Source organism: Pelecanus crispus, chromosome 2 (assembly GCF_030463565.1).
Source record: "Pelecanus crispus isolate bPelCri1 chromosome 2, bPelCri1.pri, whole genome shotgun sequence".
NCBI classification, from domain to species: domain Eukaryota; kingdom Metazoa; phylum Chordata; class Aves; order Pelecaniformes; family Pelecanidae; genus Pelecanus; species Pelecanus crispus.
The window spans coordinates 118,267,979-118,283,274 of record NC_134644.1 but is presented as its reverse complement, the minus strand read 5'-3'; the positions used below and the strand labels follow the sequence as shown (position 1 = coordinate 118,283,274).

The window sequence follows — 15,296 nt, the reverse complement described above, 5'->3', positions numbered from 1 at the left end:
TCTAATAGAGTAGCAATGCACAGGCATACAGACATCCTTATGTAAAGGTAAGTAACTCCAAGCAGAGGGAAAGGAAATGAGAAGCGGAGTTGCAGCCAAGGAGGAAAGGGGAGTTGGAGGAAACCGCTGCTAGGTAAAACAGGATGGCAGTTCCTTTCTTCTGCAAACCTTACTCAACAGGAAGTCTCAGGGAGTCTTAACAAATAGTGCAGATCTGTGATGCAAAAAATCAAAGCCTGTGGCACTATTACAAGCAATATTGCAGCTTGCTCAGTCTGAAGTTCTAGGGGTCTGTCATTGTGGCTACTTGTAAAACAACTGCAACAAAGGAGCACCAGAAGTTACCACTGTGACATTGGACAAAGGAGTGATTGCACTGATAGTTTGGCAGCCAGTAGCTGCTTTGGATACCTTATGCTCTAATACAGGGAAGTGAGGTAATTTTTCAAAATGGGGGCAAAAGAGGCACATTATCTTCATCACCATCATCATCATCAATAATAATAATAAATAATAAATAATAATAATAATAATAATAATAATAATAATGTTAACCTCCCTGAATTAAGTCATAGTTAGATGGTTGTAATGGTACCTTGGATACCTGCATTAGCTCAGAGTTGATGTCAGTGCCTTCACCCAGTATCTTAAGATACCTCTCCTTTTTGGCCTCCTTCAAACCATGTCATAGTGATCAGGCTGAATATTTTCCTTCTGTCCAAGTCATTTGAGGTATTTACATGTTACCCTTCCAAAGATGGTATAAAAAAGTTAACTTAGAAGTTACCTTAAAACCCTTACCCACACATTCAGTTCACTGTACGTAACCTTGAGTCCTGCCCCTTTTGTGTAAATACCTGTGTCTTGGTAAGTAGGAATTCTCATTAAGAAATACATAACTCTGTACCATCTTTTACTCATGTAGTGTGCAATTAACATGTAATTACGTCCTTTGGAACAACATGGGGAGGAAGTAAGGAGATAGCAGAGTTACTGAATAATGAAGCAGATAATTTTGTTCACAAAAGGATGGATAGTGCCTATGTGGTGATCAATGTCTTTCTGTATTTCCCCAGAAGAGGTTTCCTATCAAAGCACAGAAGTAGTTGGTATTCAGTGTAGCCTGTGTTCATTCACTTTATGTTTACAGACCTTACAGTCATGAGTGTTGCTCAAGTTCACTGTCTTCTTGAAAATGTACAAGGTATGATAGTTGTGAACAAAATTTTTAATTACGTATTATGTTAAAAAAAAAGTGGGGGAGGAATAGGGAGATATGAAAATCCCACATGCTGTACATGAAAACTATTCCGTAAATCCTTCAAAAGCAGGAAGTCTATTTTCATGAGAGGAAATAAGCACTGCTTGAGACCAACTTTAATTTTTTTTACACACAAGTTAAAAATAAGTATCCTGCACATTAGTTACAGTGCAAGTGTGCATATTGTACCCAGAGGGTCCTTTCTATAAAAAAAGGATCATAAAATCCCATCAACATACTATATTTTTCTGCTGGAGATAAATCAGGAAGATTAATGAGGTTAAGTTATTGCTATCTAGTATGCCAGGGAATAAGTTTCTAAATTAGAATTTTAATTGTATGTTCTATTGCAGTCCTCTTACTAATTCACATTTCACCATATTTCTAAAATCTTTCCTTATATGGAAGTCTTAAAGAATTTTAAAGGAATGAAATTAATGGAGTTTTTAAAACTTAAGTAGGTAAAATGGAAATGTCTCTGAAAGTCTATAGAAACTAGGTCATCAAATTTTTAGACCACTCTGCAGAATCTATGAAGATTTCTATTCCTGCTGTTGAGTCTTACAAGTGAACTTCAGGTGTGGCAGTGTTAGATACCAAGATAAGAAATTACATCAACAGATCTCATAAACAGGTCGGTTTAAAAAATATATGGAAAGTAATTCTTGTTAGTTATTACAGAAGTACTCCATGACACTATTTTGCAGTATTGTCATGGTTTAAGACCAAATGGCAATTGGTCATTGGAGACTAAAAGTACTCAGCTACCAAAATATTTCAACCACAGATATATGCAATTTTACAAATTGCACGACTTCCCTGTTCTGCAGGAGAGAGGACACGGTCCAGGAGAGAAGTCAGGTGGGTCTGTGTGGTGGTTCCAGCCATGCCATGTGTTCTCCTATAGTGTCTCTTAGGGGGCCTCCTCCCTTGTTCTCTGGGTCCTCTCCCTGAGCAACCCAGGACACTGTCAGATATAGGACTGGGTAGAAGAGAATACCTCGTTCTTGATTATCTTGTTCAAATGCACTTGGCGCCTAAAAACTAGCTTTCACCATGGCTGGCACTCATGATCCGCTAGTCCTGAAGGTGTGCAACACCTTCACAACTTTCAGTGACTGATGAGTCACTTTCACTTAAGTTACTTCTCTATTCTTATAACTGAGCTGCTGTCTTATCCTGTAGTGTTAACTAAATTTCATGTGCATTTGCTAACGCTATTGTCAGGTAGAGCTAACTCATGCTAACTGCTGCAAGTATCTGTGTCATTAAAGATACCATACCAAAGCAGTTCAATCATTTTAATATGTTTTCATTACGCAGCTATAGCTTGACTAGACTGGCCAGCTCTCCTGGGAGTACCAAGGCCTGTGACTTTAAAAATACAAATGTATTAGAAACTACACTAATTGAAAGCATCTTGCCGCTGGAAAATGAACACACCAATACAATGACAGAATTAGTACCAGATTTTGTCTTACCATGTGGTTTTAGTCCTTTTTTTGAAATCTGAATGGCAAATCATGCTGCAGTTAGTCAGTGGAGGAGGTGATGGTTCCCCTTCCCTTTCAACATTTAATGTAGGCAGTGACTGTGTTGTTTAGTGTCTCAAAAGACCAGGACTTTTGCTTTCCTACTCTTCTTCTCGTGTGTAATGTAGACTAACCTAAATGCACCTGAGAAGGAAAAGACTGTTTTCTACCTCTGGCTATGCAAGCCTTTATGAATGGATGTTTCTTTTGGTTTTTTTTTTTTTACATCGGTTCAAGGAGGCACAACTGCATAAAGGAGCATCAGGAACAATATTAGAGAGTTGCTGTATGTTGTACTATAACGGTGTATCTGCTTTAAGACTGATCTGCACCTTTTATCTCACACTCAGAAAACCTTATGTAAACTATCAGCCTAATTTTTCCAGAAAATTCCAAACAGAACGAGGGAGTTTTGGTGATAACATCAATATATTTTATTTGCAACAGTGTTTATTGGTTTTTTTCCTTCCACGTTCAGACCTAGGTTACAGTAACACACTGGTAAGTGCTTTATAACTGCTGAAGGCAGTTTACATTGATTAGATAGATTTTCACATTGGCTCTTGCAACAGACAGTTTTCAAGGGCAGGCATAGTAAAATGTTTTTTTAAATTCCATTATTTGAAAACTGGACATAATTCTCAGTGATTGAAGCTGACAGAGAAGAAAAAGCTGATGGTGAATATATTCTCTAGCGGCACGCTGTCATCCACAAATGCTTTCAGTGACCAAAGCAGTGATTGAAGAATGAGGAGCTGCTTGCGTACAGTGGGTTGCCACCAGTGAAATCATTTACCACTGCTCACAAACAGTTGGGGTGATCTATTACTTGCAGGTGATGCATTTTCAATGATAAAATCTTTCCTCAAAGTGACTAGAAGATTAAAAATGTTGTTTCATACCTTGGACCTGTCTGCAGATTTCTTTAATGTAACTATCAATGACCCTTCTTAATTCCTTAACAATCAAATACTCAGTTATCAACACACTGAATGTGATTATTTCAAGTCTCCATTTAAAAAAACCAGTTAATGTTGTTAAGTAACAAGAACATCCTCCCATGCCAGATATTTTGTAGATTCTGAATACTGAAAAACCAATGAACTGACAGATTTACTGTACTTACAAATCTTGCACTGTTCATTAAGTGAGCCTGAAGGTCCTTGTCCTCCAAACATTTATGGACTTGCTTAAGAGAAAATGTGTATTTACTAGGGTTTGTAAATACAAAGAATCTAATGTGACACTAGGATCTTAATTCAGAGTTTAATGGATGCATTTTTTTCCATCTGTAATCTCCACATATGAAGTGGACACAGCAGTTATAAAGGGTAATATATTTAGGTAAAACTAGCAATTTATCTTCACTATCCAATTCAGGGCATTTTAGGCATCTAATTTAGCTGCAAGTCAAAGGACCTATGGTAGAAATGGAAGTTTCTTCTATAGCTAATTGAGTTTAGACAAGGACCTCCATTAGGACCACTGTTAGTTGTCTGGTCTGGCCTAAAGTAGATGTGTGTAACTCTCTGTGTGTAGCTTAAAAACAAATCCAGAGGCGTTTATAACTGAATAGGTCAAATTACTCATTTTGCTGAAGTACATCTTAATCTGGTTATCTAGAAATAACAATGGAAAAATGGATGTTATCAGTGGAGAAACTTAGGGTCAGTTGGCAAAATCAGACATCATAGAGTCATACGTTTAAAAACAAATCCACAGATCAAACTTAAGATTGTTACACAGTGAAATATGCATTTCTTTGTACCTGTGAATAATATTCTTGTTTATTAAGTAGGCAGAGCAAGATTTATGATGTCCTTAACTTCTCATTTCGTTGCTTGTAAGAGCTTGCATTTTGTAAATGAGATCGTAGGAGACCACACTGTTGTCACCTAGCAACTATAAAGTATTTTTTGAAAAAGTTGCTGCTTGGCTTTGGATTAATAATAAAAATAGCAATTCCACTCAACACTTTACATTTGTAGATCTTAAAGTGCTTACAAAGATGCATTATTTTTACTATCCTTAATTGGAAGCATGAAAATCTAGGATAGAAAATGTGTTGCCAGAAATGACAATCAAGAGAGTTACAAATTGTATCCTAAAGATCTCACCCTATTCTCCCCATTCCAGACTCTTCAAACTGTACTTTTATATAGGTCCCTTCCAATATTTTCTGGTCTTAAATGAGGAAAGGGAATAATTTAAAAAATCTGTATTTGCAATTATTATCTCCCCCTCTCATTTGAGATATTGAACTTGCTTTCTAGTCTGAGGGTCACAGTGAATTAGCCCTTGGCAAATATTTAATTTTTAATGGAAACCACTGCAGCATTGAGTTAAAGCAAGCAAAACTTCACATTCATCCTAAGATGATGCTGCTGTTGCATCACTGACCAGTTCTCATGTTGCATATACAGCAGTTCTGTATAATTCAGGGTTTTTTCAGAAGCTGTTTTATCCTGATTACTGAAATATTTTCTAATAACAGAATGACAGTTGATATTGCATACTGAAATGTCTGCTGTAACAACAACTGGCTTGAAAAGTGTTTCATTTTTCAAGTAGATCATGGAGACGGGGTAGCCATGGTTTTGTGTGATTTGACTTAAAGAAATACTTATTTTAAATGATCTGAGAAATGTCCTACACTGATTTTCACTTCTCCATTGCCCTTATCAGACATTTGGTGGAATGAAGCAGTTTGGGGGCATATTTCTTCCTAATAGTCCACATTTTTAAGAAACTTTTAAGGATGAATTAGAATGAATAGCCACTAAGATAATGTGTGGGCTGCTGTGCAGCAGTCTCCCTGGAGAGTGATATGTCAGGAAAGACATTAAAAAAATTCTGTAATGAAACATATAGTTCTAACAAGTAAGGAAAGATCTTGACAGATCATCTGTTACGAGGTATCTGCTCTGTTCTTTACTTGTGGGACAAATGGGATTTCTCCTTATAATTCATTGTGGATTATCGTTCTGTTGCGGTTTGTGTAATGGCAGCACATGGGGAATTTAGGAAATGACACTCCAGCTGTCTTTTACAATAACTGTTTCTTTTTATGCTTTTGCACTGTAATACCTCTTCCTTCAAATTATCTTTTCTGTACACTTCTCACTGAAATACCTGTGTGTATCCCAAAAGGAATTTAAAAAAAAAAAAAAAGGATCTTCATAAATTATGTCTATTTTCCCCATGTGATAGGTTTTATTTCATTCACTAATTTATTGATAAAAACCAAAAGAAAAATATATATTCGGAGTTCTTTTTCTACAGTGCATTTTTAATAAAGAAAGTGAAGTCAATATGCAGTAGCTGGAAACGTAAATCTGTCTCCTGGTTTTTGTTATTGTGTGAGGTTTGATATATATGTATTCTAAAGAATAGAATTATCTATGTTGCAGATATATTATTGGGAGATATTTTATCTGTAAGGCTCATTAAGCTTATCATTGTTTTCAGAAGTTCCAAACAGGTGGGAGAATTGAACCCATATATTAGCAGATGAGCTGCCCAAACCAGTACATTGCCTATTGTATATCTTCCCTGAATTCAATACCTTGCAAATCTTTCCCAGTTGTCTCCAGAGATTTACATTTACTTTAATCGATTGGTTTAAAGCAATTTTGTAAAAGTTCATTCGTGGGACAGGGAGAAGCGAGAAGTCCCTAGCAATATATTTGGGTCCTCCATATTTCAAGGGGTAGGCTTGGAAGCTGAATCAGCAGGATTCTTTCTCTGTAACAGCACATGTAAAGCCTAGTGAATTGAACCCAAACCCACTTGCTGGGTAATGTCTTATGGAGCAATTCTGTGAGCTAGTCTCTAGCAGAAGGACTGTAAGAAAACTAGAATTCTCTGTAGTTTATCTAGCTGCCTGAAACGCAAAATCCTGAGGACAATACCAGCTCAAGTTTTAGATTGGGTGAGTGGTTAGTTTATTCTGCCTTTGGAGCTTTGTTGCTGAATATTTCCATCTCTGTTTTGCCTTTAACTATGTTTAATTGTTCATCATCCAGTGTTGTCTGAGAGTAAGTATGAACTTTGCAAGAAATTGAGACATAGGTCTTTGACCATGGAGAGCAATTCCTTGTGCAGTTCAGTCTGGCTTATTACAAAAGTATTTTCCATCCAGCCTGAGTTCAGAGTGCTCTAGAGTGGGAGGGCTTGCTTGCTTTAGATGCCGTTGGCAGATATATAATCAGATAATGACTGGTGCCTTTTTGGCAAACAGCCACAAAGCTGTAAATCATCCTGGGATTTACAGGGTTCCACTTCTCTATCCTGGCAGCAATCTGCATTTCTTAGAGCTGTACCCAATGATGGTATGCCATGATTAAGGAGAAACTTATATTACTGGGTTTTAATCATTTCAGTTTGCAAACCTTTAAAAATTTTCTAGGGAAGTGTGGAGAGATGAAGGACAAACAAATTGAAGCCTTTTGACAAGGCTTGTCTTTTTCTTAAGTTATTATTTACAAACTTTTTAGAAGTAATCCATGTATTCCCAAGAGTTTCCATATCATAAGTTGGAAACCAGCAATCTAGTGAACTTATTAGAAGAAAACTCATTTTAGACTCTGAATGTCCCTGTGTTCCATTGACTTCAGCAAGAGATCAAGGGTTTATTTTGACTTTTATGCTCTTTACTAATGGAAATCATTGGGATTTGAACAACAATGCATTTCTAGTATGAGGGCAAAGGACACTAATGGTAGCCCATTTAATGGGCATTATCTATTTTAAACCACTCAGAATGTGTTGAGGTCTTGCGAGAGATACAAACTTCCCAAGGTTTTCCCTGTTTAGTTTGGGACTTAGCCATTTTTGGCTTCTGTTACCAGAAAAGTAAATCATGTACCTTCATGTCCCTCTTGAATCAAAAGATTTAATCTACTGATCATTCTAGTAAAAAGATCAAAACATGAGTTAAGACCGGCAATCACCTTGATAGAATTCCACAGGTTTGTGTGGCAACTAAATATTTTTATATATTTGAAATTATAAATGCATCTACATTATATGACTTGCAGATACAGTGCGTAAATTAAGAAATTGTGAAAATGCTCTTTTAGACCACAGAATGCACAGAACAGCTAGGACATAGCAACTTGCTTGCTGCCCTTTTGACAGCTTGTGTGTTTCATTAATGAAAAAATACATTTTTAGCACCTTCAACTTTCTTATTTACATTAAATTTATTAACTACAGCACAGAAGTTGGGTGAATATCTTTCACAAAATCACATTATTTTTATTCTCTGACAAAATAATCATCTTGGTGGTATCATAAATTGTGTTTAAAAAAATCCCCACATACATGCTAGTTGAATCCAAATTTTTTTAAATGCCTATACATGTTTAGATCCATGAGGTCATCTACCAAGAAGTAACTGAAACTTGTAGATATGGCAAAAATAAAATGTGTTAGTACAGTGTGTAATTCTGCACTCAAATACTGGAGCAACTCCAACATTGATGATTAAGCTCCTTCAGCTTCATGTGTGTGTATGAGAACTATACAGAGAATCTAGGTAGCACAAATGAAGGAAAGGTTTAATAGCACTTCACGTGCAAATAATTCTTCTTGCTATTACACAGATAATCTCATGTCAAATTTTAGGTAACATCGTGGAGCTATGGATAAATAGCATTTAAACAGGAGACTCATATTTTTGCTCAATAAAAGAATCAGTTAAATGACACTTTAACAATAATACCCACAAGTACTGTTCGCCTTTCTCCATGGTTTATCCGTAAGGTAACTGTTGCTGCATGCTTCTCTTAATGTCACTTTCTTTCCTTTTTTTAGAGTTTCTTTGAAGGACAGTCTGCACCGTGGGATTCAGCTAAGAAAGATGAGAACAGAATGAAAAATAGATATGGGAATATCATTGCATGTAAGTGTTGACAACATAATTGTGCACTGTGTTAACTTCCCTTCAGAACTGGGTAACAATGACCACCAGCCTTGTGCTCACATCAGGCTTATATTCCTCTTCTCTAATTAAGAAGATAAAAGTGAGGATGTTACTTTTTTTTTTTTTGAGAACACTGTCAGATTTAATGCATTTTCTCAACTAGCTTTCTGTATACCTTCCATCCTGTAATCAACATTTGGCTAATGGAGAATGACACCTTTAACCAGTACTTGGCTCTAACAGCTCCCAGACTGCTCCTGGCAGCTTAGTGAAAGACTACCCCATGATCACATCGGTCCCTTGATATTTGGTTCTGGATATTGTAGGAGTGGACAAGACTGCTGCTTAAGTATTCCTTAATAACAGTGACAGCTATCCTGACTTACCTTCTTAATGCTAGACAGGCTCTAAGGAAAAAACCAGAGTCTGTATGTTTTGCTTAAAAATGCCAAGCTTGAGAAAGATTAGATATACTAATAATCAAATAACTTGAGGAGATGATAGCATGCTTTGGTGAATGACGCCTAAATCTGGCATTATGAGATTGCAAAACATGGCAAGAGGTGCTGCACATGAACATGGGGGCAGAAAATATATCAAGTTCAGTAAAATTTTATTATTATTTACACACTGGTGTTGTTGCACTTAAAGGTTAAGTTCCCAGTGTGTATGTAGGAGATGATCCCTGCCCTGATTGTTCCTTCAAAATCTTAAGTTTAAGAGATGAAGCGTATGTGTTTCTACCAGCCAGACAGATAACCATGAAGCAGGTATAAGCAGAGAAATAAGCAGCAGTCGCAGCATGTCAGAAGTTTCATAAGCATGAAAATGAAGAATGGCCTTTAAGGAGGGATCGTTTAATGATACTGCTGGAGTTTAGAAATCATGTATAACCCTAGGTACGTGGGACGGCATGGAAGAATAAACAGTGCTGATTGTCTGAACATTTGGAGGACCTGTGGAAGGAGTGTGTAGTGCATATTTACACTGTCTAACTTCAGCACCTGCTCTAGGTGCTTGTGAAGGCACAGATCTACCTAGGTTTCCTCATCAGTGAACCACATGGACTTGACAGAGAGAAGGACAGCTCTTCTAGAGAAATGACTCAGAAATAGAGCCCATTTGAATGCTTCTGAATCACCACCTTAGGAGGTCTTCTCTGCAGTGCTTGCATAACTAGTCTAGAGAGACCAACTCCTAACTTAGTGACCTACGGTAGGTGGTATGAATAGGCCCTCATATCACTGTGGCCCAGCTGGGCTGAGACAGTCTACAAAGAGAAAACAGTTCTGTAACTTGCTGCAAAAGGAGAAGGAGAACCTGCAGGAAATGCTTGTGGAGGCAGAGGCAAGTTACGCAAGAGATGCTATCTGCCACATCGTTTTGAATGGACATGACAGTATTGCTGTATATTATGGATGTACTTACTTGTGAAAAAGGAAATTAAATTTTCTAGGGAGATGTGAATATCATCATGGTTTGGAGCATAAGCAAAAGGAGACTAGTGAGCTAGATGTGGTTTTGCTTGTTCTCCTCCAAGCAATCTTTAATGTATAACAAACTTGTTATTTTGTGAGGATGTAGCAATACATTAGATGACTTATCATTTAAGTAAAAATACTGAAAGCATAAATAAGAATTCAAAAAAATTTTATGTTTATCCTTCCTTGGTGAAATTTTATTTCCAGTCCAAGCCTATGACAGTAGATCTTCTCTTTTAGTCAAGTTTAGTGTTGTCAGTCCCCTCTTTAATGTCATGTTAGGCATCGCCTTACACTTTGACATCCTTTGGTTGAAGAAAACAGAAGGGCTATATGTCTGAGGTAATGAAGTGATGAGTAGCCAAGGGAAAACAAGTAAAAAATAGATACACAAGTCAATGGCAATTACACGTGATACTGAAGGCTTTCTGAGAGGGCAAATATAACTCAGATAATTTAGATCTCAATTTACTTTTAATGTCCTCAGTACTTAGCAAAGGGAAGAGTTGGATGGAGTTGTTATCAATAACACTTCCTATTTATGTGGCTGTGAAAACACAGATAACACAAGTTAAAATTAAAATCCATTAGAGTTAAAGGCAGTATCTTAAAAGAGAGCCTGAAACTGCCCACAGTTTGTCGTCTGTTAAATACATGTATGCAAATGGAGTAGTTAACTGTTTAATTATTTTATGTGTTTTTCTTCTGGATAAATGATCACTTGTCTCACAGTCCGAGAGTACAGTTTTCACAGTCCATTTTTGAAAATTTGTCCCAGATAGTTGTATGAAGTATTTGCTTTAGCTGAAAAGTGTTTTACTAAATTTCCCTTTTACACTATGTTTAAAGACTTAAAAATACAATGGTTCAGATGCCACTGACTATGGGTACATGATGATAATGAAATGTATTTTTTTTTCTGTAAAGCATTTAATGTAATTTTTTGCCATCCATTTATCCTCTTTGTTTAAATTTTCCCCAAGATGCTACTGTTACGTTATTGCTTGTAGTCATTATTGTTGTCTGAGGGAACTAAAACAATAGCACCAAGCGGCCAGCATTGCAGGAGCTTGTCAAAATGGCAATATGCTTTACATTACCCAAATGATGTGTGTTTAATTGGCTACAAGCGTGCCCTACCCACTGTATGAAAGTGGCTACAACTTGTGAGCCACTGTATCAACAAGTTGAATCATGATCACAGTCCCCTCACCCACAGAAAACATGCTCCCTCTTTACTGAACACAAAAAGCTTTGTGTTTTCTCATTAGGAACTAAAACCGGCATGAATCTGCTAAATGAATCCTTTTTTTACCTAAGAAAAATTCTGTTTCTGCTGTTATTGTGTAGGGTTATGCATGGATTTTGGTAAAATCTATTGGTTTTTCCTCAGGAGAGATCTTGAGGTCATTTCTGTATTTATGGGAGGGGTTCTGTATTTATTTTTACCTAACTCAATATTGACTAACTGAGAAGAGAATATTGATTACAGCTTTTAAAAGCAGCTAAAGATTTTAGGTGAGACTTTTATAAAAGGCTTGATTTGCAAAGAATCAGCAAGGCACGTCCCAAGAAAGGGTCATTGGCTAGGCATGCTAATCAACCAGCTACTCAAGGGGCTTGTTAGAGATCACAGTCTGCAGGATAGCATATACATGTAGGTAATATGCGGGGAGCAAGAATAAAACGCTTATATTCATTATCTGTTACCATTTTCTACAAAGACAAATGGTTTCTAACATAACTAATTTTGAAAGCTTAAGTGATCAGTGCAAAGTTAAGTTTGATCTCCTAATAGAAGGGTATCAAAGTAACAATGAGCTGGAAAAGAGGTATTTAAAAGCTACAAAAGTTGTCAAGAGCAGCTGGAGTATAAAGGAAAAAAATACCCTCAAAATCTATATAGTTAACCTAGAGGCTATTTAAGAATCAACATACATGTTGGAAGAATGTATGGCTTGTGTACCTCTTAGGTTTAAATCTACTTGAAATAAGCATAGGCATAGGCACAGTAACATTTCTTTTTGTTGACTAAAGAATTTTTTCAAGTTAAGAACTGTTCCCATGCAGTAAGGAGTTATCTAGAGTTTTCAAAACAATAACGAAAGGAAGTCACTCCAGCTCCACTGCAAATAAATGGGTATTGAACAGTCCGTTACCTTCAGAATTCCCAGAAACTTAGCTGAGAATGCAGTACTAGAAAGGATGCACGTGAGAAGAAAAAGGTAAAAAGACAGTATGAAGATACAGGCATGAAGTAACTTACTTAGTTTTACCCAATCTGAAGCAAGAATTATTACAAGGAAAGAATGGAGTAAATAAAGAAAATAACAAAATAACAGGAAAGGTAAAGAAAAGATGCCACTGCATATTACTCAATTGTATAAATCAGTCTAAAATAACAGGAAGTTATATTTTTAAGATGTTCCTTAGAGGGAAATTTAAGCTTGTTTTGCCCAATATGGAATTCATTGATGTGCAAGTCATCAAAGACAGGATTCAATTGCCTAAATGTAGACATGTAGTGCCATTTCAGGTGAACTAGGACATCTTGTGCAGGACCAACAGTCGTGACACAGTACACAAGAGACTTATGTTGTTCCATAGTGGCAGCTGAAAGCTACGCAGTATATCCCTGGGGTATGTACAGTGGCATGAGATGCTTGTGCTTAGACAACTGAATCCTGCCCTAAGTAATTCAAGAAATATAAAAGTGGAGATCTTTATTAGCCTGAGTTGTCCTGGTGAGAACGCTTTTAAGGCAATGATGCAGGAAATCTTGAAAATGTGGATGAAGACATACCATGAGTCCAAGCAAGCTTGACTTCTGGAGTCTGCTGACTTCAGCAGAAGTTGGATCAGGTCCCAAAATTGTAAAACCAGCAGCCATGTCTGGAGCTTAGAAAGTTCCTAATCTAGTATCTTTCTTAAGTAAGATGGATTTTTAGAATTAAGGGCCTGAGAGCCAAACTGTTCTGAAGAAAATGATAAATCACTTAATTAAGCAGAGAATAGCACAGCACTAGGATAAGCGTAGCTTGGGAGGATCAGACCGGCATGGATTATGTAATGGACAGTCACATCTCTATAAATTTTTAGTCTTGGAAAAGTGAATAAAGAGGCTGAAAAGGCTGGCCTGATGAACATAATTGATTTGAATATTCCAACATGTTTAGAAAAACTTATTCCTGAAGACTGTTGGTTGGAATAATCACAAGAAAATAGCAAAATAAGAGTTGTGTGGAACCTAGAGCTGGAACCTTAATTCATTCTGGTTTGCTATATTTGGTTTAAAACTGTGCCCTTTCTCTCTCCCAAGGGAATCCCAGGGAAGCAAATGAGGGTCTGAGATCTCTAGTCCCTGAGACTTGGAGCATAAAAGAGGATGAAGTAAAGAATTTGCCTCTTCCTTTTCTACTCAGCCATTTGAAAATCTCTTGACCTGTAATTCTAAACCAATGCTATTTTAAGAACCACTTGCCCTCTCCTTCCTCCTCCATAATGTGGGCCAATATTATGCTACTTATGATGAAGATGGGTTTCCAAGCCACTTCATGTTCTTTCATTAATTTGTTACCTTTTAGGATTTTAAAGCTGAAAAAAATAGCTATTCAGAACATGGGTGGCAAGTTTCAGGTGCTCTAATACTTATTTACATTTACAACAAAATAATGACAGTCATGAAGGTCTGTCATCAGCTGCAAGTAATATTAGCTCAGCTAGCAAGCATCATTCAAAAACAATAATACACAGGTATCTAATTAGCAAGAGTGACTTGTAAACAAAGCAGCAGTAAAGTGGCTATTTACCATCTCTCCATCCTTGAGATCATACCCTCAAATTGTTTTAACAACTGGTGCAGCATTCTGGAAAAGCCGTTGTGTTTGGTTGCTTTTGAACCAAGGGAATCAAGAGGAGCATATGAACTCTCAAAGAAGAAAAAGCCCTGCCAAAAGAGATTCTTTTTGGGGGGCGATCTAGCCTCTAGCAGTTCTTAATCACTGCTGTGGTATCATAAAGAAAATGAGGTAGCTGACAAGAAATTAATTCATGCCATGGTGTTTTGGATTGGAATTTGGAAAATAGAGTTGGAAGTGTTTGCATATTCCTGGATAGATATAGATGGCCACAGTGGAGCAAGATTCGGTGACAAAGACATTATCTGACTGCTGGGGTTTTGTCATTACTTTATTTTGCTTTTTCACTTACTGAAAACATAATGAGTTTCCTTCAGAAACTGTGAGGCGGCAGTATGTCTTGTAGAATGACTTCAGTTTATTTTGAGTACTGGCAGAAGCATTTCCAAATGATTAAACCTTTGACAACTTAGTGTTATTTATTTTATTGACAAAAGGGGGGGGTGTCAAGGCAAAAAACATAATTGCAATGGACTTCACATTAGAAATATTTAAGACCTTCAGACTGAAAATCAGATTTGGAAAGCCTTATGAATGACTGAAATGAGGATTCAATGTAGATACAGTGTTTTCATGGACAAGAAAACAAGCATGAACTTGCAAATGCTGACATTTTAGTTTGACTCTAAAGTAGTATTTTGATGAAGGCTTTCTTACTCAATGTGTCTTTAATTACTTTTTTTCCTCTCCATTGTTTCCCTTTCAGATGATCATTCTCGAGTGAGACTGCAGCCCATTGAAGGAGAAACAAGTTCCGATTACATCAATGGAAATTATATTGATGTGCGTATACTGATGTAGTCAACAAACTTAACATTGTGTTTAGTCAAAGACGGAGCTCTTATTATTCTCACATTATTCGTAATTTGTAATAGATATCACAGCTAGTATCAGCTGCTAAACATTGTTGGAAAGTACTATCTTTGGAAACTAGGAGTACACTAAAGGGAGAAGAAAAGCCTCAAAGGTTTTGTCAATAAGCAAATGAAAGGAGTCATCTCCTCCAACTGCCACTAGACTGAAACCTTGCCAGCAACACTGTATGGCTACTTTGCCTGCTGGTGCTTATATGGGCTAACAAAATGTTATTTTCACTTTCTGTCAACAGCTTGGCATCATTCCACATTTAAAAGAAAGCTGTTTGCATATTAATGTGACAAAACTCTGTAATGCCTAATG

At 36.8% G+C, this 15,296-nt stretch overlaps 1 protein-coding gene across 1 annotated transcript in view; it reads left to right on the top strand.

The window, feature by feature from the left end:
- Positions 1-15,296, top strand: part of PTPRM (protein tyrosine phosphatase receptor type M) — a 509,987-nt gene that overhangs the window by 439,109 nt on the left and 55,582 nt on the right. The window contains exons 22-23 of the mRNA XM_075706282.1: positions 8,611-8,698; positions 14,824-14,900. Of these exons, the coding sequence (XP_075562397.1) occupies positions 8,611-8,698; positions 14,824-14,900 (165 nt within the window). The remainder of the gene's footprint in view (positions 1-8,610; positions 8,699-14,823; positions 14,901-15,296) is intronic.